The sequence below is a fragment of the Corvus kubaryi genome, unplaced genomic scaffold (assembly GCF_017639235.1).
Source record: "Corvus kubaryi isolate FWS band 111438036 unplaced genomic scaffold, C.kubaryi_AGA036_p1.0 37397, whole genome shotgun sequence".
NCBI classification, from domain to species: domain Eukaryota; kingdom Metazoa; phylum Chordata; class Aves; order Passeriformes; family Corvidae; genus Corvus; species Corvus kubaryi.
In genome coordinates this window covers 1,315,380-1,341,860 of record NW_024581136.1, presented here as the reverse complement: position 1 = coordinate 1,341,860, position 26,481 = coordinate 1,315,380, and the positions used below count along the sequence as shown (strand labels likewise).

The 26,481-nt window shown below is 37.3% G+C and overlaps 1 protein-coding gene across 5 annotated transcripts in view; it reads left to right on the top strand.

The window, feature by feature from the left end:
• Nucleotides 1-25,914, top strand: part of PER2 (period circadian regulator 2) — a 46,347-nt gene extending 20,433 nt beyond the window's left edge. For all 5 annotated transcript variants that reach the window (XM_042042696.1, XM_042042695.1, XM_042042698.1 and 2 more), the window contains 20 exons: nt 178-332; nt 838-959; nt 2,494-2,695; nt 4,252-4,303; nt 5,639-5,781; nt 5,998-6,076; nt 10,800-10,906; nt 11,533-11,686; nt 11,871-11,979; nt 12,354-12,485; nt 13,668-13,764; nt 14,326-14,482; nt 14,565-14,692; nt 16,172-16,345; nt 16,602-16,862; nt 17,612-18,459; nt 19,880-20,066; nt 20,580-20,772; nt 22,339-22,489; nt 23,458-25,914. In XM_042042696.1, the coding sequence (XP_041898630.1) occupies nt 178-332; nt 838-959; nt 2,494-2,695; nt 4,252-4,303; nt 5,639-5,781; nt 5,998-6,076; nt 10,800-10,906; nt 11,533-11,686; nt 11,871-11,979; nt 12,354-12,485; nt 13,668-13,764; nt 14,326-14,482; nt 14,565-14,692; nt 16,172-16,345; nt 16,602-16,862; nt 17,612-18,459; nt 19,880-20,066; nt 20,580-20,772; nt 22,339-22,489; nt 23,458-23,607 (3,601 nt within the window). In that variant the 3' untranslated portion in view covers nt 23,608-25,914. The remainder of the gene's footprint in view (nt 1-177; nt 333-837; nt 960-2,493; nt 2,696-4,251; nt 4,304-5,638; nt 5,782-5,997; nt 6,077-10,799; nt 10,907-11,532; nt 11,687-11,870; nt 11,980-12,353; nt 12,486-13,667; nt 13,765-14,325; nt 14,483-14,564; nt 14,693-16,171; nt 16,346-16,601; nt 16,863-17,611; nt 18,460-19,879; nt 20,067-20,579; nt 20,773-22,338; nt 22,490-23,457) is intronic.
• Nucleotides 25,915-26,481: the final 567 nt, after the last annotated feature.

The window sequence follows — 26,481 nt, the reverse complement described above, 5'->3', positions numbered from 1 at the left end:
AATGTAAGAATTTCCATAAGTTCTGAAAGTTGTTACTGGGTACTGGAAAAGTTAATGAGGCTAGTGGTACAAATTGATGTGTATGAGAAGTGTCAGAGTGCATTTGGGCTTCTTTGAGGATGATGTGTCACTTCAGGCATTCAAGTGATGTTCTGTTTTTTGTTTTTCATCTTACAGTAGTGAGCAGTCCACTAAAGCCAAAACACAAAAGGAATTGCTAAAAACATTGCAGGAGCTGAAAGCTCACCTTCCGTCTGAGAAGAGAGTCAAAGGCAAATCTAGTGTCCTAACGACATTGAAATATGCCCTTAAAAGCATTAAACAAGTTAAAGGTAATCAAGTGTGATACTGCCTAGTTAATGCCAACCTGGCTAAAGTGAAACTTTCAAAACAGGAATTTAAATAAACTTGGCATAACACAGAGAACTGTATTATGTCTGAAAACCTTTCTAACCAGATATTTTCATGTCATTCCTACTTGTTGGCTCTGTTAACTTTTGCTCCTTTGGGAGTTAAAGCGGCTCTCTAGAGGCTTCATATTTTACTACTGTTTGGTTGAGTTAGAAAATTAATTTGAAAACAATTTACAGTTTCATACTGTTTGAACTGTTGAACAGCCTGAAATTCATGACCATTCATATATGGGTATACTAAGATGTGCACATTTATTTGAGTTATTGATGAGGAAGCTCTACCAAGGCAAAAGATGTATGTGGAATAGTGCCTAGACTTCCCAACTTCTGCATTTATGCCAAAAAATGTTTTTGCTGCTTACTGCTTCTAGGCTGGGTGTTTATTGATAATCGTGATTATAAATTGTTTGTTGTTCTCATGTAGCCAATGAAGAATATTACCAGTTGTTGATGATTAATGAATCCCAACCTGCTGGTCTCAATGTATCATCTTACACAGTGGAAGAAGTTGAGACTATAACTTCAGAATACATCATGAAAAATGCGGTGAGTGTGGTGACCTGAGTCTGCAGTGTGTATTGAAAATGTTTTCTAGAACTGGAATTTTCAGGCATGCCTTCTTTTTACAAGGGAAGAGTTGGTAGTTAGGCCACAAAGCTGAAGAAAATGCCTTTTGCCTTCCAGGGGATGTTGAGGAGAAACTGAGCCTTTTCAGACTTCACAAATACAATTTGTTTCTGTCAGTTAGGTGGGAAATAAGTAGTCTTGAACTCCCTGATCCTCTGAATTGTACCTTGTGCCTGGAGGTCGTGGTGTGACACATACCAATATCCGTGAGATACAAAGCACTGTGAAATATCATTAGTTTTCATTTTAGTGCGCTTGCAAAAGTTGGAGAGTTAACTTTTTCCAAATTTTAGTCAAGGCACATGGTGAATCACTTCAGCTTATTCTTATAACTAGAGGTTATTTGATGTTTCACCAGTTCTTTGTGTTAGTGTGACTGAAGAGTGACAAAAGTACTGGAATCACTCTGTCCTTTTCTGTGGGATTTGTCTGGTCTTCGCAACAGGTCCAAGGCTTTCTGTGGGATCCAGTGATACTGTATTCTCATTGAGATAAGAACAGCTAGGACCATCAATGTAGTTCTAGCAGTGAAATGATAATCTGAATGATTTTTTAAATTATATTTATTTCCATATTACTAGTATTTTAGGGATAAGTTATGGAGCCTTCAAAAAATAATGGCATATAAGTGTATTAGACTGCCTTCTACTATTTTTTTAAACTGAAACCTCTGTTTGAATGTATGAAGTTCTGAATTCTCTAAAACAAGAGCATGGTGGGGGATGTTCCATAGGTTGAAGTAGGTGGGTTTTGTTGAATCTATGAATAGTAAAGGCTGCCCACAAGGTGAAATAAATAGGAAGTGTAGAGTACAACTGAGAAATTCAGCCAAATATCATAAACATTGTTCAATTAATCTGAATATCCATTTGTGAAAGCAGTGTTCTGCTGACAGCTCTTAAGTTCCTGTACAGGGTTTGTGAATGGAGCACGAAGGGTTGTGACGCAGGAAGCTCCTCTGCATCAGGAAGAGAAACAATACAAGTGGAGTGTGTGGGACTTCTTCCCACCTGTGTACTCATTATTTTTTTACTAAGTGGTTTCAGTGGATGGACCAACTAACACAACCTCTTACAAACAGCTGAATTTCATGAATGTAAACCATACCTGTAACAAGCACAGGGAAAATGGTGAAGTTATATAGCTGGAAGGTCATTAATTCTTAATTTGCAAATTCATTCTGCATCATGGAACTTTAGACAATGATATTTAGGGCTTGTAACCCATAAATAGTAGTGTATTATTCTTACTACATAATTGGAAAGTATTCTGTCTGTGTCTACTTCATAAGCAGATTCATTGTGTTGAACTACATCTGTAATAAAATAAAATTTCCTTAATTCTCATTTTGAACCTACTAATGTTTTTATATCTTAAATGTTTTTCTCAGAAATATATGCTGCACTGAAGAATGTTTCAAACTGTATAAATAATTTGAGATTTTTGTTTTTAGGATATGTTTGCTGTAGCTGTGTCTTTGATAACTGGGAAAATTTTGTACATCTCTGATCAAGCTGCTTCTATTCTCCGCTGCAAGAGGGGTTATTTTAAAAATGCCAAATTTGTGGAGTTCTTGGCACCTCAGGATGTCAGTGTGTTCTATACTTCTACCACCCCATACAGATTACCATCATGGAATATTTGCAATAGAGCTGGTGAGTGGTCTCAACAGCAGATATTTCTCTGACCTTCTTTCAGTCATACAAATGCAAATACTTGCACTGATTTGGAATGTCCTTCCATCCTTCCCCCCATCACTTTTTGAGGGTATACACACAGGGACATTATTAGAACATCTCTGAACAATACTAGGTGTATAAATCTATTTTATAAATCAGCAGGATTTGTCTGTTGGTCAAAGGTCTTCTGAATGTCATTGTTTATCAGTTCTCATGCCCCTTTCAGCCAGCTGGTGAAAGAAAACAAAGTAGGAATTTATGCTGAATGGTGAATTTACTTTCCGCTTTTACTAGCAATCAAATTAAAACAATTTTTCTTCACATTTTCTCTTCCTCAAGTGTAAAGGGGACATTACTCTGTCTCCTTCCTTTTAAAATGGTTATGATTTGAATACTGGACACCTTGATTACGGTGTAGAAAAAGGTATTCCAGCTGCCATCACTGTGCATTCACCAAGTGTAATCATAGCTCTCTTCTTCCAGCCTTAGAAAAATTATATTAGGCATAATTAATGGTGAAGTATGAGATGTCTCAGGGCACTTGATATTTGTTTGTGATAGGATTGTTTTACTCACGTACCTACAGCCATTAGTAATTGAGAAATATCTGCCAACTATTTCAAATAAACACTTGAAATTCAAGTCTGCTCTAAATGTTTGAAATTCCAATCCATTGCATACTAAATCTATGACATTGAGCCAGGGTGTGAACCATATTTAATCTAAAAAAACCAATTAGCAATAAACATGTACTAAGCAATGCATACATAAAGCAGGTCAAAAGGGACCTTGTGGGGTCTCTAGTGCAACCTCTGGCTCAAAAAAGGGTCAGTGATAAATGCTGACCATATAATCCTGATTACTCAGTTATGCAGGAGGTTTTTTGGTTTTACTTGAAACATTTTCTGTAGCTCTATTATGTTTATGTATAGCTTCAAGTTTAAGAAATGCAGTAAGTAGAACTGTGCACACTCTCTTGTGTATCAGCTGCCCTACGATATAATATCCAAAGGTATTGTGCACTGGAGGCCCTTGAAATGCCAGAGCTTCCCTTGGAAATCAGTGAGTGGCTACTCTGGAAGAGGAGGGAAATAAGCTTAAAACATGAGAAGAAGCCTTCAGAAAAAAGAGGGATGGTAGGAAGTGTATTTGGTGATCGAGCTGTCCTTGTGTCTTTCTAGGAAAAAGGTCAAATTTTGGGGTCGTAGGTAATCAAGCATTTTTGGTCATTTGTATAAAGTACTGTGAAAGAGTTGATAAGAGTAAGCAGCTCAAACTGGAGAGCTGTTTAGATATGTTTAGGAAAAAGACTTGATAAAAGGAGCTGTGACTCACACGCCAGCCTCAGAATCTGAGTGACGTTCAGATTTAGTTGCCTATGATGTGCATTGTTTAACAAATACATATGGAGACTTCAGGGAACATAAACTTTAAAAAATTCAACCTTTATTATATAAGGAAAATTCTTGTACGAAATATCATAATCTTCTAGTAGTTTGTAACTTGGTATGAAATATGCTTAATATTTCTAGAGTCTTCCACCCAGGATTGCATGGAAGAGAAATCTTTTTTCTGTCGCATCAGGTAAGACAATATTACAAAGCCTAGTGTTGCATTATGAAACCAAGCATTACATAAATATTAGACTTTTATAAGAACCATATGGTATGTACGTTTCATGCTTTTTCATAATGTGATTTTAAAGCAAAACATATGCACATCCTTGAGTTGATTAACTGTAGAGCTACAGAGAAAACTGAACTCATTTTGGGAAGCTGCATCTTGGAAGTTAATCCATGTGAATATTGACCTTTGTGCCATAAAGGAAGGTGATACAGTGTCTCCTCCTGCTCTGGAAAGCCTTTGGTTCATGTAAATAGAGCTGTTCTGTTTGGCGCCTGCTTCAGAGTCTCCTTCATTCTAAAAAATTAATGTCTCAAATTTGTCTCAAGTATCCCCTGGGAAGATACTTGAGGGTAACTTGACTTGTCTCTTTTGCAGTTAATAAATGGCACAATTCTTTGGGTTTGGTTTTTTTCCTTCTTTTCCTGCCCCCAATCACTCGTCTTTAGTTGTTTGTTTTTTTTTTTTAATTTAGGCAAAGCTGGCAACGTAGTTCATATTCTTTCTTGTGCAATTTGATTTCTTGATGCTTACTGCCTCTCTGGCAGCATTTCTGAAACAAAAATAGCGGATCCAATTATTTAATTACTTCTGGAATAAATGAATACTTATTATTGAGGTATGAATAAACTTTAAAAGAATTGGAGGTAATGCAGAGCTCCAGAGTGTTGTATTGGATGTACTGTAGAAGTACTCCTGGAGTTACTGGACATTTTTTTATCCAACTAACACTGGTTTCAGAAGCTTTACTTTTATAAAGCTCCGCTGTTATAAACTTATTACAACTGATTTTCTTTGGTCACTGTGTAAATGGTGGTTGTTTTCATTACTATGTTTGCATTCTGGTTAAGCAAACACCTGTTATTAAATATTGAGTCTTTACTCCTTCTAAACTGGAATAAATATTGATTAAAAAGATGATTTTTATGTTAACTGAGGGGATATAGCAGTCTTCATAAAAAAGCCCTGTAAATTCATCCCTCTGAAGGACAACAAAGTAACTTAATCTATTGCGTGAGCTGGGTTTTTCGATCAAACTTCCATGTAATGCTGTTGTGGATATTTGTTTTGGGCAGTAGAAAGGACAGCACAATCTTTATGGAAGTTGGTATGCAAAGGATAGTATCAGAATTAGATTCTCTTCCATAAAAAAAAAAAAAAAAGCTAAGATCTTGGGTGCTATTTTAGTAGCTAATATGCAGTTCTTGTGTCATGAGGGAAATACAATGGACAAATTAAAATTTTATTTAGCATAAGATGAATCTGTTGAAATAATTAACTCTCTTTAATTATTAGTGCGGGCAAGGAGCGTGAAAATGAGATTTGCTATCACCCGTTCCGGATGACTCCTTACCTTATCAAAGTGCAAGATCCAGAAATAGCAGAAGACCAGCTTTGCTGTGTGTTGCTTGCAGAAAAAGTCCATTCTGGTTATGAAGGTAATCCTTGAGTGCACAAAGACTAGTTTGCTTTCCTAAAAGTAAGAGCTGTTCAAGCTTTATTATAGTGAAAGAGAATTGTTTCTGTTCTCTATCCTTGCTGAGATGCTGTGAGCTAGCAAGCTGCTTTCCTGTATGCTCTTGGCCAGAATTTTGGCAGCTTGAGGTATTATATATGAAAAATCCCCAGTTAATATGCTTTTATTTTTCTCTTAGCACCCAGAATTCCTCCTGACAAAAGAATTTTTACGACTACGCACACACCAACCTGTTTGTTCCAGGATGTAGATGAAAGGTAACTTACAGAAAGTATTTTTCAATTTTCTGTTGAGCAAGCTATCCAATATCTTTGTAGTATTTAAGATGTGTTTGTGGGGTTAAAAAATTGTGCAACTGCTGAAGAGTGTTTAACCTAAGAAAAGTACATCCCCCCATTTTAACTAAGCATGAGAACACATTACACCAGTATTTAAGTGTATTGAAGTGCTTGCTAACAACTTGTTCTTCCACTTTCCTTCCCTCTGGGGAAATTCTGGACATAAATTCAATCAATGAACCCATGGTCAAAAGAATTCCTGTGCTGCCAATTATGACCTGTATGAGACACTTAGGTGTGAGGTTTTGGGTTTTTAAGTGTGATTCAACAAGTATGCTGCTGTCACTCTCTGCTGGCTCAGATACAACTAGAGGTACATCTTTTAAATGCAATATTAGATCTTTTTTTTAAAAAAAGGTATATAAAAACTGTTCAAATTACACTGGCTGAAGACTTCACATTGCTTTGACAGTCATGAAAGCTGGTTAGAGTAAGTATTTACGTTCTAAATTAGAAACAGAAATATCACCTGGGATCTTAATGTATGTACAAAGACTTAGGAGCTGAGGTCTAAACCAAGCTTTCATAGAATCATTTAGGTTGCAAAAGACTTCTGAGATCAAGTTCACCACTCAACCCTGTCCCTAAATGCCTCATCTGCACATTTTTTAAATACCTCTGGGGATGGTGACTGCACCACTTCTGTGGGCAGCCTGTTCCTTGACAACCCTTTCTATGAAGAAGTGTTTCCTAATACCCAGTCTAAACCTACCCTGGTGTAATTTGAGGCCATTTCCTCTTGTCCTATCACTTATTACCTGGGAGAATCAATGCTCTCACCCAACTTGCTGTTGTCTGCAAACTGATGGAGGGTGCTCTCCATCCTCTTGTCCAGATCATGGATAAAGACATTAAACACAACTGGACCCAGTCCTGAGCCCTGGGGAACATCACTTGGTAGCAGCCACCACTTGGATGTAACTCCTTTCACCCCCGCTCTCTGGGCCTGACCATCCAGCCAGTTTTTTACCCAGGAAAGTGTGCACCTGTTCAAGCCATGAGCAGCCAGTCAGTCTTCTGGACTGCTTTTGGTGGAGTCTTGCAAAGGATATTTAGGTGATGGAGCCATAAGGTCTGTGGAAAGAACAGAAGCTACTCTTTCAGAGTCAGGAGCATGTTTGGCTGAGGGGAAGATGATAATCTCAACAAGCTTTTAAGGACAGTGATGCAGTTTGGAATATTGTAGCATTTTGAAGACTTGATAAGAGAATTCACTTATTCCTGAGTTGAAAACACTGCCTTTCCCCTTTCTTTTCCTCTTTCCTTGGTATTTTCTTTGTGGTGGTTTCTGATATTTGGGCTATATATGGGACTTCATTTTGATTTTATTTTTTTTCCTCCTTAGCAAAAACTAAGATAGCTACAATGGTAACATCTGACTTCTGAGATTCTCCCCTTTGTTTTTAAGCATTCTAAGAATGGTAAAACTTCCTTTGTAGGTTGAGATGAGGGGGATGTCTTCAGACAGAGTAGGAGTATAATGGACAATTTTGAGATTCTGTGGTATTTTTTGTGTGGAAATCTTGTTTCAGAAAAAATATTTCATTCTTGGCAAAACCTTTAAATGCAGCAGAAGAGAGAAGGGATTGGGGAAAGGAGGTTTATTGGGATGTTCAACTAAGATGGAGTCAAGGTAAAAAGAATACTGTTTGACTTCTGAGACAGTTTTATCTGTGGAGAGGCAGACGTTGTGGCTAAGTTGAGTTCCTGTAGGATAGACAGTGCAATGCTGACAAACTGTTTTTCCATGGTGTGATTTATACAATCCCTCTAAACAGCTGAAGTTGATAAAAGAACTGCTTAATCCACTGTAGTTCTGTCTTCTTCATGGATTTTTTTCTCTTTCATTCCCACACATGCTCCAAGCCAGCTGCAGAGTGGGTTTATCTTTTCAAAGAGGCTGAGGGTGCAGTGCAAAGCTTCTGTTCCTCTGTGCATCCACAGCTCAGTGATCTCCAGTAGTCACTTCACAGAAATGGCAAGATTACTGAGTGGAGAGCCTTGCCCTTATTCTTGGGCTTGAGTGGAACAACTCCAGTAAATACCTTCCCTGTGGATACTGTGGAAGCTTCTTTCCTCTCAGTCTGATGTTACCACTTGTTCTCAAATACCATTTTCTAACACTTCCAGCGAGGGTTGATTACATCTTAGTCTGAAGTTAGGACTTTGCGTCATTCATTTCTGTTCTCGTGATTGTGTAGTTGATTTTGTTTTTAATTATTTAACTCCTGAGAGCATTGGCAGCCAGATAAATGTTTACCAAGGCATGCATATGCAGTTTATTGCTCTTAAGCTCTCCAGGGTTTGGTGGAATACACAAAGCAATAGATTCTTAGGGAAAGCAGAGTCTTAATATTTAAAAATGTGCAACTGAGCACCTGCTGTTGACTGCACATTGTTCATAATATAACCCTGAAACTGTTGCTTGACTTGCATAAAATAGAGTTAATTTCTGTAATCAGTACGTGTTCACGGGTTGGAAAAAATGCATATTTGTCTGAACTCTGCAGGTGGATCTCTGCACAGAGTATGTTAAGTAAAAAGAAATATTTTCTTGAAATTAAATGGGTCATTCCCATATGTATTTGTTTTAATATATTTGATACTTCATGTGTATAATGGGTGTAAGTAGTTCACAGCAGAGTGATCTTTGTAAATTAATTTAAAGCAGTTTTGTATGTAACTTACAATAATAATATAAAGATACTTCTTATTCATGTCTTTTTGGCACTTTAAATGTCATTCTATAAAACACAAACTAAACTTGCAGCATCTCCTCATTAGCCATTCTTATGCCACACATGCATTTGCATTCATAAAATTAATTTATTAGCTTAACCTCTGAATTTTTATGAGTTCCTCATCATGAGGAAGCATAATGATGCCGAGACATCATTCTCAAATACAGCATTACAGGAGCAAAGAAAGGCTGGTTGGAAGGGACTGCTGGGAGGTCTTGGTTCCATCCTTTTGCTTGAAACAGAATTGTTGCCTTGTCCTGGCTAAGGTCAGCTTTGGCCTTGTCTCAATAATGCCTGAAAGCCTTCAGAGACTTGGTATGGGAAACCTCCTGTGTTTGCACTCCTCTGTTAAAAACCTTTTCGTAGCATGCAGCATAAGCTTTCCAGACTCCAGTCTGGGACCATTGCCCATAATTTTATTGTCTGGCACCATCAAGAAAATTTAACTCCATTTTTGTAACTCCTCTTTCCAGCAGTGTGGGAAGCTCCTGGATCATCTTTTAGTTTCCTTTTCATCAGAACAGGCAAGCCCAGCTCAGTCTCACATTCTAGATCCCTGACTTTCATAAAGCAGGTGGCAAAGAACAGGAACAGTGCTGAACAAAACCTTCTTATGATGTTACTTGATGAAGCCCTAAGTGAAGTCATTTGGAGTTGACTGAGATTGTAAAGTCCTCTAGCAGCACAACTTTTCTCATGTGCTTTGAACTTGGCAGCACTTCTAAATGTCAATGTGTCAAAGTGAGATGATTTGGTATGAGTTTCATGCCAGTTTCTGCTTTGTTGCTTTAGTTCATCTGCAAGCTTTTAAAACTCATTATTAAACTAATTGCTTTGATAATAAGGCATTAGTTGCTATCCTCTTTCTCCTCTCAGCCTCTTTGCTGGAAGGGTATGTTTGATGTTTTGGGGAGCTGATGTAATTCCAGTGGGTTGTTGGAAGTGCAGTGTTGAAGGCATTTGTTGCATAATGCTTTTGACTTCCTACACGACACAGATCCCTTGTCTGGTGCACTGGGGCTAAGTTCTTCATTGAAGCTATTCAGACACCTGCGTATCTCCCTACCCCGGGGCTGTGTCAGTGAGTGGGGCTGGGGGGAAGGTGTACAGTGTTTTGAGCTTACAAGATGACTTGCTGGCATCTGGCAACTTAAACATTACTGACTAGCATTGACTTACTACATTTTTTTCCAAAGCACGTTTTTTTTCAGTGGCTAACCTGCATGGTAAGGTGCAAAGAGGCTTTTGTGAACTTTCAGTCTTTATCCTTAATGCAAATGCTTGAAGCTATCAATAAAAATTATTTTGTCACATAAATTAGTTTTTTGCGTCACTAGAAGTGGTCATTGATAACGTGCAGGAATTCAGTAACATTGCTTTTAATTATCTAGTTAATAAGCTTGCTCCCATGCAGCTCCTCTGGGTTGAACTCTTAACCTGCCTGTGAGAAAGTTGTCTTGAGTGCTGGTCAGCTCCCCTGTTGCTAGTTCAGCTGTAATAATCCTGTGATCCTTAGCCATGGCTCACAGCCAAGGGATTGGGGTACTATTTACCTTCATGAGAGTTTTACAAGATTAAACTTTATTAATGCTCTTTTAAAATTAGGGTAAGTATTTATCCTCTAAAGTTAGACAGCAAAGGAAAGACAGAACTGCTGTAGCAGACTCCTTGATTTGGTCTAATCACCACCCCAGAAACAAACAAAGCCCCCCTTGCCCTAAGTGTACTACTGTTGTTAAGTTGGCACTGCTTTTTCACCAAATGTAAACTTAAAATTATTCATTCTCTTTATAGGAAAAACAGCAGAGAAAACTTAACTTAAAATGAAAAAGTTTTAAACATGAAATACATATGTATTCTACTTGATTTTTATTATTTTTTCTTTGTCTTTCTTTCTCCAGAGCAGTACCTCTGTTGGGATACCTACCTCAGGATTTAATAGGAACACCAGTCTTGGTGCATCTTCACCCAAATGACAGACCCTTAATGCTAGCAATTCACAAAAAAAGTATGTAACCTCTTATTGTGGCAGAAATACAAATTTTGTAGTCCTTATTATTAAGGACTACAAAATAATAAGGACTAATAATAAGGACTACAAAAACCTCAACAAGTAGTAGGAGAAAATTAATTGTGACTTTGATTTTTTTTCCACAAGTAAATACTGAATCTTTTACTGCACAACTTGACTCTTAGTGCAAATTCATGAAAATGAGAAATCACTCAATTTTGAACTTCTGTGAAGCATATGTATCTATTGTAAACAAATTGACTATAAATTAATATTTCATACATAAAGAAAATTTTCTTGAGAATGACATGATAGAAGTTGTCATATCTTAAATTATAGTATTTTTTATTTCATAGAGAAGAAAATAAGAGCCATTCTGGCAATGTTTGTAAAGCTGCTTCTTCAGTTTTCTTTAGCTTGTTGTATTCTAAGGGTGATTTTTTTGACCATAGTCCAGTAAATTATGAAGATTGGCTTATTCTAATAGCTCAGTATTTCTAAATGTATCAGTGTATCCCTCAGGTGGCATCTTCCTCCTGTACAGTTCATTGTAAAATCCTGAATTGTTGAGTAGAATTGTGCAACCATTAATGTGAAATGTCTGTTTGAATCCTTCATTGCAGTTCTTCAGTACGGAGGGCAGCCTTTTGACTATTCACCAATCAGGTTTTGCACTAGGAATGGAGATTATATCACCATGGACACCAGCTGGTCCAGTTTCATCAACCCTTGGAGTCGAAAAGTTTCTTTTATTATTGGAAGACACAAAGTTAGGACGTAAGTCAATATATTTTTGTTTTCCCTTCCCTCAAGTTTACATAGTGATCCTTAAGAAAGACAGGAGGGGACAGAATAAGCATTAGATTCTCTGTGGTATATAGGTGGTAAATTGAAGTGGTGATCTCTCTGGGATTGAAACACTTGCATTTGCAGTGAGCTGGTCTATGTTTGGTTTGTGCAGGGGTCCCTTAAATGAAGATGTCTTTGCTGCTCCCAACTACACAGAGGATAGAATCCTTCATCCCAGTGTTCAGGAGATCACTGAGCAAATCTATCGGCTCTTACTGCAGGTACTGCAAGTGCTTTACTGTTACCCTTTCCATTTCCTGCTGAGGAAAGGGTGTTTATCTTTGTGTGACATTTTGCTTAGCTTCTTCTACTGTACTGGAATTTTTGGCTACAATCCTGGGAATTACTTGCACTCATGATTACCAGACAAGACTTACTGAAGTATGTTAAAGCTCCAGTTGAAATCTTAAGAATTTCATGTAGCTATGGAGTACTCCAGAGAAACAAACAAAAAACAACCCAAAAAAACCAAGCAACAAGAAACCCAGTGTAAAATAAAATCTCTTTTCCTGATATGGAATTACAGGTGTCCTGAGGCGGGGGGGGGTGGTGTGTATACACATATATATGTATTTTCTTGTTGTTGTTTTCACAGCCTGTACACAACAGTGGATCCAGTGGCTATGGAAGTCTAGGTAGCAATGGCTCACATGAGCACTTGATGAGTGTGGCATCCTCCAGTGACAGCACAGGAAATAATAATGAAGACACTCATAAGGATAAACCAGTAGGTTTGAGTTTTTCTCGTTCAAGTGTGTGGCACAAGACAAACTAGTTAAAGTGAGGATTTTTAACTTTTAGAATAACATTTTCAAATTGGAAATGGAAGAAAGTATAAAGAAAATGCCATGTTCCTTTTATATTGATCGTAGAAAAACCCTTTTGTCTAAGGCAATAAACACTTCTGGTGTAGATGAAGCCTCAGGGTACTGAAGCACAGTTGTAGGCATGAAAGTCAGTGTTGTGAAGAATTTAAACCTGTAGTGTGTTTACTTAATCTAATGTCTGATACATGTTATATGCTGTGTTTCTGGGAAAACCAGCTGGATATGTGAGAGCAGTTTGTTTTGGGAGGGGAAAGTCTGTAATTACTGTTTTCCCAAATGAAAGTAAGAAGATTAAATGCAGTAATACCTATATAACCAGGGGATAGCTTGACCCAGATCACTTTTAATGTTGCAAAAATAAACCATGTATATAGAACGAAATAAATTGAATGGAATAAACCAATTTTTTAGTTTGTGCTTAGAGCTCTACTTTGGATTTAGTTCTGAAAGCCAAAAATTTTACTTGGTAAGTTGTATTTCTTATAGGCTAATTCTCACAAATCTGATTTGTGCTTCTGTGATCAGACTTTGCAGAGTCCTGCTTTTGCCAAGGTGGTCACTTTCCTGGCTTTCTGTTCTTAAACACTGGTGGAATAAGCAGATGAGGTCTCAGGATTTCTTATTGAACAGGGAAATAGATGCCTGGCATTCCTTCACTACTTCCACAGATAGTGAAGGCTGTTATAGTCTAGTTCTGTTAACATCCTGTCAGTGCTTGGTTAGACTTCTAGTAAAAAAACTATCTTTCATAGCACCAATATTTTTTTACCAAGTGATAGGTTAAGGTTTTTTTTAAGTTGTCTTTGTAATGTATATTTTATATTTTCCTATCCAAGATATTCAAGCAGATTAAACAAACTACAGAGTAACTGTTTGCAAGAAACATACTTTAAATTTCTTCTCTTTCCAATTCCCAATTTTTGCAGCTGCACAATAAAATTGTACATTCATGTTTCTCCTATGATCAAACTAATTGCAAGATAGAGATTAACTGAGGTTAGATTTAGTCTACTGAGGAACAGCTATGCATAATGTTTTATGTCAAAACTTTGAAATAACTGTTCTTACCAAACTGCTTGCAGGAGGTCTGTCAGTATGCCCGTAAGGTCAAAAATAAAGGACAGCATATTTTCACTGACAGTAAGGCAAAACTGGACTATAAGAAAGAGTCTTTTGCAGGTAAGACATTAGCAGTTACTAGTCTCTTGTGCTGGTGCCTTGTATAACGTGACAGTAGGACTTTTTCTAGTTTAGTTCTAATCAATGCATAAAGACAGCATTTTTATCGACTCAAATTATATTGTCCTGTGTCTCTCTACTGTGCCTGGGAAAATATTGTGTTTGGCTATATCTGAATCAATATTGGTGTAACACAGTTAAGGCATGGCCTAAAGCTGTTGTCTTGAAATAAGTGGGCACAAGTGTCTTAAGTGGGCACAAGAGTTGTCCTCATACTGAGTGTGTTTCAACCTTAATGATACATATTCTCACACAGCCATAGTGTCTATTCCCTTTGGATCCATATGCAATCTAATTAAACTTTTAACTCCAAGAATCCATAAGGACGGGAAAATACTTGCACAGTATTCATCTATTAGTGCACAAACCTTTTGCTTTACAGTGGTTAATTTGTGACCTGCTAAATACGTAGAAATGAAAAACCTTTACTACTATTGCTTTTAGGGGAGTTTGCAAGGATTTAATGTCTTAATTGCATAATAGCAGTATCTCTTTCCACAGAAAAACAAAATACTCCTGGTGGTCAGGTGAAAGATGTAGGGGGAAAGGATACTGCAGGAGCAGCTGCTCCAAAAAATGTGACTACTGAAGAATTGGCTTGGAAAGAACAACCTGTGTATTCCTATCAACAGATTAGCTGTTTGGACAGTGTCATCAGGTAAGCAACCAGTGAGTAAATTACTCTTGACCTTTGGACATTAGACTAGTATGTCTAATATTTTTAAATCATTGTATTTTAGGTACTTGGAGAGTTGTAATGTACCTGGTACAGCAAAAAGAAAATGTGAACCTTCGACAAGTGTTGCATCACTGAGTTCTGGAGTTCATGAACAAAAAGCAGCTGATAATGCTATCCAGCCATTGGAAGGTAACTACATCACAGCTTTTTCATGACTGAGTTTTGCTGGCAGGCAGTTGGATGCTACTTTGCAGAACAATGACAAGTGTAGCTTAGGCATGACCTCATAGCTGCTTTCTCAGTGTTTGATGTTGGTGATTTAACTTTCATCATTAATATCCTCCTTACAATTAAAATACTGAGTAGTTGATTGCATATCTGGATTGTAGATGCAATGAACTAATTTTTGTTGTAGAAAATACAGTAGGATTTTGAGTTTCAGTACTCAAATCATTGTCAAATGTAGAAAGTTTATTTCACAGTTAGGACTTGTAAGAAAAATCAGCTGAAGAACCTAGCAGCTAATTAATTGCAACAAAAATATGCATATTACATTTCTGCTTAAAAAAAAAATGAAGAAGAGAAGGTAAAATGCAGCATTGGACAGTTCTGTGTTTTGTGAGGTGTTAGAACCCAATGTTCATCTATGAAAACAAAAAGCTGGGGATTACTGAGGCAAGCTATCTAAAAAGTCTGCTGCAGACAGAAACATAAAGGTAATTTTTTAGGCCTTAGTTGTAGCATTCGACATAGTCCCTTGTCTGGATGGGGAATTAAATGAAGAATGTAACTGGTTAGTACAAGGATTGTGAGATTGGTAAAGAACTACATGCAAATGAGAGATTTGCTCATTCTACCTTGTCATTATATGAGGCTGAAGGGAGAGTGTCCAGTGGAGTTTCTCAAGAATTGCTTGTGGGAATGATCTTGGTGGTTTGACAAGCTTCAAAAAGAAGTTGTAATGCAGCTTTTAGAATCAAATTAGAAGGTATCAGTAGACCAGGAACAAAGAGTCCTGCAGAAGGGATTGAAATGCTGTAATTTGGAGTCTCTGTGGTTCTTGTTGGCAGAAGATGATGTGGGCCACTAGCTCTTTGTTGCCCTGTTGTCTGAGAAAGATGAAGTCACCAGTCAGGAAAAAGGCAAATTTTAGATCTTTAAATATGTGTTATGGAAGTATTCCTATAGAGGTGGAATGTTTTAATGCTGTTTTGTGAGGCACTCGTATGACCTCTGCTGGATTACTGTGTGTAGCTTTCAGGGGAGAGAATTTTAAATTTAGGTGGATGCTCAAAACAAAGCTGTTAGAGTAACCAGCTAATGAAGGAAATTTGTGTACAACACTGTGGGAGCTGGGTGCAACTTATTCTTGGACTGGAAGAGGCTAGAAAATTTCTTCCAAAACTGTGCCATTAAAGAAGAGTGAAAACCAGAAAAAGGGGAAAACATCCTTCATTGAAAAGGTTTGGTTTGGCTGTACATGGGCTTAGAGGATTGCATTTGGTTGCTCCAGAGTCATTCTATTCCTGGAATGTATAAAGTAAAAAGTTCACTTTTTTGTCTTGTCAAGCACAGTTTGGCCTTTACTGTTTTGCAGCCCTAGCAGCATGTAATTTGAATTTGCTCTTGTTTATGTTCAGTAATCTGCAACTTTATTTCTTTTAACAGATCCTGCTGTGCTGAAGGCATCTGGTAAATCAAGTGGTCCCCCGGTGGTTGGTGCTCACTTAACATCTTTGGCTTTACCTGGCAAGCCTGAAAGTGTTGTGTCTCTCACCAGTCAGTGCAGCTACAGTAGTACCATTGTTCACGTTGGAGACAAAAAAACACAGCCTGAATTAGGTGTGACTTTTGCTACTACTTTTTCTTCAAGATGGTAATTGCTAGCGAGTTTAAACTTCAGACATGTGAACAGCTAATGTCTGCTTGTGACTTGCAGTTTCTTACAGCTAAGATGGTCTTGGGAAATGGAATAAATAGGGATGGAATGTGTATCTTAAACTTGCAGCAAAATGATTGCAGAATTGTAGTACCTTAAAAATGCATGTATAGGGCTTTCTTTGCTTCATCTTGAGTATTTTGCCTTCCATTCCTGTAGAAATGATAGAAGATGGTCCAAGTGGAGCAGAAATCATAGATGGCCAACTTCTTGCCCCTCCATCCAGCGCTGCACACATAAATCAAGAGAAGGAGCCATTTAAAAAACTGGGACTTACAAAGGAGGTCCTTGCAGTGCATACGCAAAAAGAGGAGCAGAGCTTCTTGAATAGGTTTAAAGAAATCAAGAGATTTAATATTTTTCAATCACACTGCAATTACTACTTACAAGATAAACCAAAAGGACGGCCTGCTGAACGTGGTATGGCAATAGTTTGCACAACAAGACTTGTATTTATATAGAAAGTAAATCCTGTTGGGAGGGCGTTTCCATTTTTAGTTGTATTGTGGGACCAGTGTGAACAGTGATAGTTGCATGCTATTTTCAAAACCCACAGAAAAATTTTCTGATAAATCTTGCTAGAAGATTTAACGTGGAAAATTGCTTTTAGTGTCATAATGGACCTTTTAGTAACTTATATTTTGATTTTTGTCTTTTCTCTATACTATTACTGTCATGCATCTTCTTTCAAGGGGCAAAAAAACCTGCTTTAGTATATTTGCTTTACTGTATCTGTGCTTATATTCCCTTACTTTTCTTTTTCTTCTGTCTTGCCATCTTGTCTTTTGTTCAGATTTGTGGTTTTGTTTTGAGCTCCTTTGTTTTCCAGTTTTCCCCATTCCACTGTTGTGTAATTGGTGAGACAATTTGATAATGGTCTGAGTGCCTTTAAGTTAATAATGTGATCAGCAGGATGGAAATGGCAGAGACTAGCAGTAATAGTGAGATTGTTTTGTTTATTGGGCCTAGGAGCTGTGGGTGACATTTTCAGAAGTGCTTGATATGATTTGAATTTGTTGTCATTTCGGTCTGGACTTGACTTGGAACAGAAGTCAGACACTGCTAAGCATTTTCTCAGATTTTTATCTTTATTTTTTTAATTTTATTGGTTATACAGGTCCTGTATAGCTATATTTTTATAACCTTTCTTATAACTTTTCCTTTTGCAGGTGGCCGTGGACAAAGAAATGCCACTTCTGGAATGGATCAGCCTTGGAAGAAAAGTGGAAAGAACAGGAAATCAAAGCGCATTAAACCACAGGATTCTTCAGACAGTACAACTTCTGGAGCTAAATTCCCCCATCGGTTCCCTCTTCAAGGTTTAAATGCTACGGCTTGGTCACCATCAGAGACGTCCCAAGCAAGCTACTCAGCAGTGTCTTTCCCCACAGTTATGCCTGCATATTCCCTTCCTGTTTTTCCAGCAGCAGGGACAGTGCCACCGGCTCCTGAAACTTCACTCTCTGGTTTTAATCCCTTGCCGGACTCTGGAAATACTTGCCCTATGCAGCCATCCCAGTTCTCTGCACCCTTCATGACCCCTGTCGTGGCTCTTGTGCTCCCCAATTATGTGTACCCAGAGATGAACAATAACTTACCTCAAACCCTTTACCCCAGTCAGCCCAGCTTCCCTGCCCATTCTGCGTTCTCCTCACAGACGATGTTTCCAGCGCAGCCCCCCTTTGCCGCACCCAGCCCTTTCCCACAACAGGCGTTTTTTCCAGCACAGCCATTCCATTACAATCCACCAGCAGAGACTGAAAAGGCTCCTGTCGCAGAGCCACGCAATGACCCCTCCCGTTCCTGCACTCCACAGTCGGTGGGTCCTCAGGACCACGCTTCACCACCTCTGTTTCAGTCGAGGTGCAGCTCTCCTCTGAATCTTCTACAGCTGGAAGAAACCACAAAAACTGCAGAGAGTGGAGCTCCTGCGGGTTTACACGGAGCTTTGAGTGAGGAAGGAACCATAGGCAAGATCATGACAACGGATAACGGCAGCGGGAAGGAATCCTTACCAGTAAGTCTGGATCACACCTCCCTTCTCCTGTCTCTGCTGCATCATTTTTAATCCTTTCACTTCCAGGACCTATTTGTTAATGATAGACAGAAGTTATATAATGCCAGGAGCTGGACTTGCAATTGTAGTTGGTAAATGCAAACTTCAGCAAACTGAGAAAAACATTAAGTCCAAACATTAGAGTTGTCTTAACCTTTAAAAATTAAATCTACATCATCATTCTTCTAAAGTTACACTAGGAAGCTTGGAAATATATCCTGAAAGAGTTTTGTTCCATTTCATTGACAAAAGTAAGAATATATGGATAAGCTCATTGAAAACCACTGAAATAAACTGTAAAATAATGTGGGCACTTTATATTTAGCAAAAACTTTTGTGCTAGTGAATTTGTGTGCATGGGAAGAACAATCTGTAAATGGTCTGAAAGAAGCTGATTTAAATTAAAATCACATCTGTGTTTACAAACAAACAACTAAAGTAAATGAAGAATTCATAATTTCTTGCAGACCATAACTTTATTTTTGTTTTGTTTGTTGCACTAAAGCTATGCTGAACTATTTGGTAACTTCAGGAGTTTTTTATTTCCTGGCTCATTTCAATTTGATAAATCAGTTTAACAAATAACTTGAGATGGAGTAATGTGTCTGTAAAGGTTTCCATGGTAGAAATATGTAAACTATTATTTGTGCTTTCTAAAGGCACCATAGAGTATCATTATAAATGCTGAGTCACTGATAGGATGGAGCTGCATTCCATATCTTTTTTGGCTGCCTCCTTCCATTATTCAGGAATGTGTTCAGGGTAAAGTAAATTCTTTTCATTATTACATGTTTTGCTAAGTTCTGTCAGCCTTAATTTCTAATATTTAATCTTCAAACTGACTTGCAGTCAAGTTTTGATTAGGTTAAAAATTACCGTAGTTAATGCTCCTTCTCTTAAAAATATACAAATAAGTGATCTTGCCTAGGAAGCACCTGGGAACATTTTCTTACTACTCTCTTCTTCTCATCTCACAGAGGTGGAACAGTGAGAGACTGTTGATGCAAATCTCTTTGAGGCAGATTATAGTAGGAGCAATTGCTAGTATGTTGTGTGTGGCTTGGGTAAAATCTGACTCGTCCAGGACAGTAGGTGCTGTCAAAAGAGAACAGAAAATACCTTTCTTACTTTCTCATGAAATTATATTATTAATTTTTTTAAGAGAAATTCAGTTGGTCTTACTGAAGGACCCCCTGTCTGCCTGTCAGTCCACTTCATTATTCCTTGGCATGTGTTATTGGTGACTGTCTTTGAATAACTATGTAAACATTAGAATATGAAATGAAATGGATTTATTACTAATCATTTACGTTTAGTAATAAATAGCTTTGATTTTTGGTGTTTGGGTTTTTTTAATTTTACTTTTTCTCCTTATCACAAGGCTGAGTCTCCAATGGATGCTCAAAATAGTGATGAACTCTCCATGTCCAGTGTCCTGCTTGACATTTTACTCCAAGAAGATGCATGTTCAGGCACTGGCTCAGCCTCTTCAGGGAGTGGTGTGTCTGCAGCTGCTGAGTCCCTGGGCTCTGGGTCCAATGGCTGTGGCATGTCAGGGAGCAGAACAGGTAACTCAGGCAGCCAGAACTCTCCTGGCTTTTCAGAAGAGTTGGAGTGTGAGGTATTGCAAACACCATGAACATCAAGTGAAAATCTTTTTCTTTACTCCTCATTGCATAGTTTATTCTTAATTTCTTTCTTATTGCATTACACAAATGTTTTGCTATTGTGCTTGATTTACAGAATAGAACCTTTCCTAAGTGTATGTAAAACAGCCATTAAGATATTATGCAGGTATGAAGGAATAATGAAAAGACCATACTCCTTCATGTTCATTTAAAACTTTTAAATTAAAGTCAGCTAATTATCTCTTGAAATTTAATGGAGACTTCACTTGAGAATTTGAGTTTTAAAAAGATAATGCAGTTACTCAAGGGTGGAAGTTCCCTCTGTTTAAAAAAAAGTAGAATAGTGGTTGTATTTATACATTCAGTTCTCTTTAATCTTGTCTGTACTCAAAAACATTCAGATAATCTATGTATTGGACAATTTATAATGAAATGTTAAATCTCTGTTTACAGGGAGCAGTGAAACTAGTCACACCAGCAAATACTTTGGGAGCATTGATTCCTCAGAGAATCACCATAAAACCAAAATGAAGACAGAAATGGAAGAAAGTGAGCACTTCATCAAATACGTGCTGCAGGATCCAATCTGGCTGTTGATGGCAAACACAGATGACACAGTTATGATGACTTACCAGATCCCTTCACGGTAATTCAGTGGCACAGTCCTTCCTACATTCTTTATGTTGGGGAAACCAAAGTGTACAGGAGGGAAGATGTATCTGAATCTCCCTCAGTAGAAGTAAACTGGTTTTAATGTTTAGCTCAGTGTCAAGAAAAATTCTTGCTTCCTTTATATGTTTCATATACTACACAGGAACTTCTCAAGAAGGAAAAATCATTTAATTAGGATTACCTGTATTTTTAGGTCAATTTCCTGAATTGAAATGAACTGTACATATTTTTTGGAAGCTGTTTCATAGCTAGTGATTTGTAACTACTTACCTAGAAATCCCTGGTGAATATGCTTAGATCTAGGTGTGGTCTGGCCTGGAAGATCTCTAGTCCTTGGCTGTTGTCCTTGAGTGCCACATACAGTGACATGTTGCTCTTGGACTTGTGGATTTTTTTTCTGGGTTGTTAACTTTCATATGTTCACTCTCCTTCATAAATTAGGACAAGGATTAGAAGGTAAAAATCCTAAGGCTTCTAATAAAATAAACTTTTTTAAAAAATCAGAAACTCGCAACTTGAGTAGCAAAGAGCAGATATAGGGGAAAAAGGGGTGACAAGTCTGTGGATTATTTTTTTCAACCTACTTGTTTATATTTCTTGAGAGCAGTGAATGGTGTTTTGAGAAGAATAGGAGGTTTCAGTAAAAAGCCTTTGAAAGGGAAGGTAAACAAGCTTTCAAAATACAGAAGTGCAGGCATGATGGGAAAAGGAGAGAATACACTGTAAGAACTTCAGGGGGTTTTTTTTTAGTTTTAAAAATACTTTGACATTTCTCAGTTTTTGTAGTCTGAAGTGTTGACAGCTATAGGTAGGAATTCCAGTAGCCCATAAAAGCAGCAAAGCCTGCCAAAGAACAGGATATTTTGGTAAGAAGAGTGAAGCTCATTGTCAGAGTGTGATCCCCAAGAAGTGAAGTGTAAATCCAACCTGTTCTTAGGTATCCTATAAGGAATAGAAATTATTTTAGATTTCTTGGAACTTGCTTTCTATTGTCATCTTTTACAAGCTGCATTCCTCTATAAATGTTGCTGTGAGATGGGTTTTTGTAAGTTCCTGAGTGGAGGTAGGGCATTTGGAGAGAGAGAGAATTTTGGCTGCTGAAATAGAGCTGTTTCCTAAAGTTTAGTTCATTCTTGGTGACCTTCTTAAACACATCTTACTACTCCTGCTTTAGTATCTCCAGTGCATCTAGTGTCTGTTTTGCACTGTCCTCCCACTGAAGGGGAACTTGGAATTTCCTGCAGCAGCAGGGGGAAACCAAAGTTCTTGCTGGTTTCACTTGTGGTGCTGCCTGAGTGGCTCTAAGAAAACTGTTCTCACCAAAGGGATTTGAAAAGACAGTGAGCCAGCAGAGATGTCTGCAAATGCAGAGAGCAGCTGGAATAATCACTTTTAATTTTCTTCCAATATAAGATTTCTAAGCATAACATTCTAGAACAAAAATAGTCTTTAAAAATGTTAGTATTTGACTGTGTAACCTCATATAGGCATGAAGCCCAGAAACTGCTGAAGCTCAATTTCTAAATACATTTTATTTTAGGGATTTGGAAACAGTTTTAAAAGAAGATAAGCAGAAATTAAAGCAAATGCAGAAACTACAGCCAAAATTTACAGAAGAACAAAAAAGAGAGCTTATTGAAGTTCATCCATGGATCCAGCAAGGTGGACTGCCAAAAACTGTTGCTAATTCCGTAAGTTTAATGAGTTAATTACTTTTTCATGTATAATAGTGCTTAAATTATTAGCTGCCTATGTTAGACTCTTCCTTTCCTGTTGCTGTGAAAGCTTGGTCAATTATGAATAGGAAAAAGAAGAAATTAATTATGCATAGGAAAAAAAGGAAATTCAAACTTCTGTGCGGTGGTTTCTAGCTTGATTCAATTTAGCATAAATCTTCTTTCCAACGGAGGAAATTAAAGTACTGGTGAACACAGTGAAAGAAATTTCCTTCCTCTTTCTAAATTTCTGTGTATCTGTTTGAAATGCTTTAGCAACACAGCCAGAAGCTTCACTACATAAAAATTTCTAGTTTGTGTGCAGAAATGGATGTCCGTTGTTTTCAAAGTACAAAATGAATGGCAATATACTGGTCCTTTTTCCTATCAGACTTCTCTCTCAGGATCATGATTCTTCTAGGTAGTTTAATGGCTTGAAAGGAAAAAAAAGAAAAAACCCAACAAAAAAAGCATCCATGCAATTTTATTTGTTGTCTGTGTGTTTTACTTATTCACACCCAAATACCTGTCTGTGTTTTCTCATCCCTAAGCTTTCTGTCATTTGTGGCTTTTTTGCACAAAAGCTGTCAAACACAGAGGCTCTCTTTGCACATGAGTGTTTCAAAAGTCAGTGTGACAGAATTGCAGTGGAATCCTAATCGTGATGTTAATGTTACTGCAGCACTGCTCCTACAAGCACCCACCTGGTGATCTATGGCACAACTGTTTCCAGCAGAGTTCCTGAAGTACTTTCACTGATTTACTGCACTTTATAAAATCATGGTGTGTGGAAAAGTTGTGGACTAAAATATATCTGATAGCTACAGCACAGGTGGAAAGGTTCTCTTGGAATCAAGGATTGCTTGCAGGTGGACTGTTGCTTAGAAAAGCTTTTTTTTAAATTTTACTTACGAGTGCTTCTATTTTTTTTTTTTTCTTTTTAGGAATGTATTTTTTGTGAGGACAATATACAGAGCAATTTTTATACATCATATGATGAAGAAATCCATGAAATGGACCTTAATGAAATGATTGAAGATAGTGGAGAAAACAACTTGGTTTCCCTGAATCAAGTCAGTGAAGAACAAACATAGCCTTTGAGCCTGTTGTTTTGACAGTTGCTTCAAAACGACAGTGAAGGATCCATAAAGGTTTTAATCTTTTATCCAGCAAGATGAATACAGTTCATAAAAGCAAATGTGTTTTTCTTGCTCTAGAAGAGTCATTTGTGAATGAATCTCTTTTTAAATGGTGGCAATCTCTTCCCAGTAAGGACATTGTTGAAGATGGTATAGCTTTTCTTTAAAAGACTCATTTTGCACTTATATGCCTCAAGTATTTCTTTACAAACTGTAGAAACTTTCATTGATGCCTACTGTTTTTTGTAGAGTGGGTTAATAAGTGCTGAAAATATCCTTACGTGCATACGGTTCTTCAAATCTCCTTTTGGTAATGATTCAGCATTATAAATTGTTGAGCAATTTTGCTTAGTGGCTCTTTAGCATTGTTCTTAATATTTGAAGTGGTCCAGCACAGTAGAAGAAGTAACCTTCAAGGAAATCAATTCACACTTGCCCTTCTCATACCAGTTGATCCCATCCTCTTTGTTTGTCTCCTCTAGTTTTGAATGTAGGAACTTTTTTTTTCTAAGAGAAACATTGAGCTAATTTTGTAAGATGGTCTTGGGTTAAAGTACATGTTGATGTGTAAGTATAGAGGAGTGCTGGCAACTTTGTAGCCTTTTATTTAAATGGACACTGCAACACGATGGACTGTTTATTACCTTGAAGCGTAATTTCTGAGGGTTTGTACTCAAGAAATCCTTATGCTTAAAGATTTTAAAGACCAAGGTCACAGAGGATGACTGCATATGCTCCAGTGTCTGTTAGACAGAGCTTGGGGTAGCTTTAACCTTTATTTCTGACTTGTTCTGTCAGGAGGTTGGCCATCAGTTTTTCCAATGTGGCTAAACAAACATCAAATTTGTATGTGACAAGGGAGGATTAGATGTGTCTTGTCATTTGAAGATAGTTCTTATAAAAAAGAAGTGATTTTGAGAATAGTGCTGACTCACTCTATTTCAATTACATAATCTCAAATTTAGTGTGGCTGGAATCCTTTGCTGTCGAAGATTTAATTTTAACGCCTCTGAGATTGTATTGACTTGAATATGTGTACTTTATGTTCTTGTGCTGTTTATGTCTGTTGAATGTGGGAAGAGAACATGAGAGAACAACTTTTAATATGTTGGTTAGTTAAAGGAAATTTAGTTGCTGTACTGCTAGATGTCAGCTGTAAGTCTTGGGGTGAAAAATGACGAAAGTTAATTCAGTTAACTTCGATATGTTTGTCGTAAAATATTTTTCATGGGAAGCATTTCCTTTTTTATTAGGATAACATTTCTATTCACTGAAATTTAAGGTTATTGTCATTCTATAAAAATATTTCTCTTTGTATACAAAGAGGATGTGAAGTTAGATCTGACACCAAAAACACGCAAATGCGACTGGTATTCGCTTAGCAGAAGAAATAATTTGTGTCAAGTAATTAGCTATTAATTGGACAGTCGGGAGGAAATTTGCACTGGAGACAGGTTCTGCAGGTAGCAAAGTGTGTCAACTTGTGAAACAAGCAGAATCACAATTTAAAATAAGTAAGTATCTTAAATGTAGTGTGAAGCACTACCCAGCAAGATCTGATGCCTGTCTTTAACAGTTTAGCAAGGTCAAACGTAAATACTTGTAAATACAAAGTGAATGAGAAATTTTCAAGTGTTGGTGTTCATGTCCGATGTATTAAGTGTTTTAATCATAAATGGAACAGTGCAGCTATACCAACATATTAAATATATTTCATTTTTACATGGAAACACAAACATGGACCAGGGTTTTGGAAAAATAAAAGCTTTATATAAAAGGAGTGCATCATCATTATACAAATAATTTTCAAAGACTTCTCAACCACTTCGAACTTCTTTGCTTTAGCATGCTTTCTTTTTTCCCCATGTCTTTTTTAAATTGTCCTAATTTCTTTTATTATTTTTTTCAATGACCATCTTGTAACCATAACTTAGTGAAAGGAAGAGAAAAGTATATTTAGAGCATTTTGTGGATGTGCTTACTTATGGACTTAATCTTGCATCCTTAAAGTGTTTGCATTTACAGGGTGGTATTAAAATATTTTCCTGTAACTTTAAATCTACATGCCTCCATTTATAGATAAGATTCTGAAGCTGTAATTTTTCCAAACTGTTGTAAGATGATTTATTTGTGATGACACTTTGTCAACATGTCAACAATGTTTTCTGTACACTGTGCAATATATTTTGGTTTTGCCACTTGTGACTAATTTTTATGACTTTGCTTTTTAGAAAACTGGTAAATAAAACAGATATATTTTTAGTTGCCTTTTTGTTTCTTGAGGCTTCTACTACAAGTAAGAAGTCAGAATATGTGCTTTACTTGATGGTTTGTGAGCTGGTATTTCAAACTCTAGAGCTTGCAGTGATGTTAGCTCTGGCTTCCTGTCCTGGAGTGAAATTGCTGCCAGCTTTTCTGACCTGTAAGTTTAGTGGCCACATGGAAGATTGAATCTTTATATTAACAAGTTGTTCTGAAATCATGTACAAATTTCCTGGAAGAGCATGTGCAGCTGATCTCTGTGTTGTTCAAATCTGCCAGAAGACACCTTTGTTGTCCTTTTTGCTTTGTTCAGTGTCTGAACAAAAAAAGCTGCAGCCCCTGAGCTTTTACAGGGGTAGCACAGGGGCAGAGAATTCCAGTTATGGCCCTTGGATTTGCTCTGTACAGTGATTATCAGTCTTCTGTTGAGGTGTGAGGTGTTGTCTTTGAAGATTGCTGAAACCTTTCAAGCTGGAGTGCTTCCCTGTTCATGTTTAATTCTCTGGTGAGTGGAACAGTGCTGGTGCTCAGGGGTTGGACTGTTCCTCCTGTTCAGAAGGTACTCAG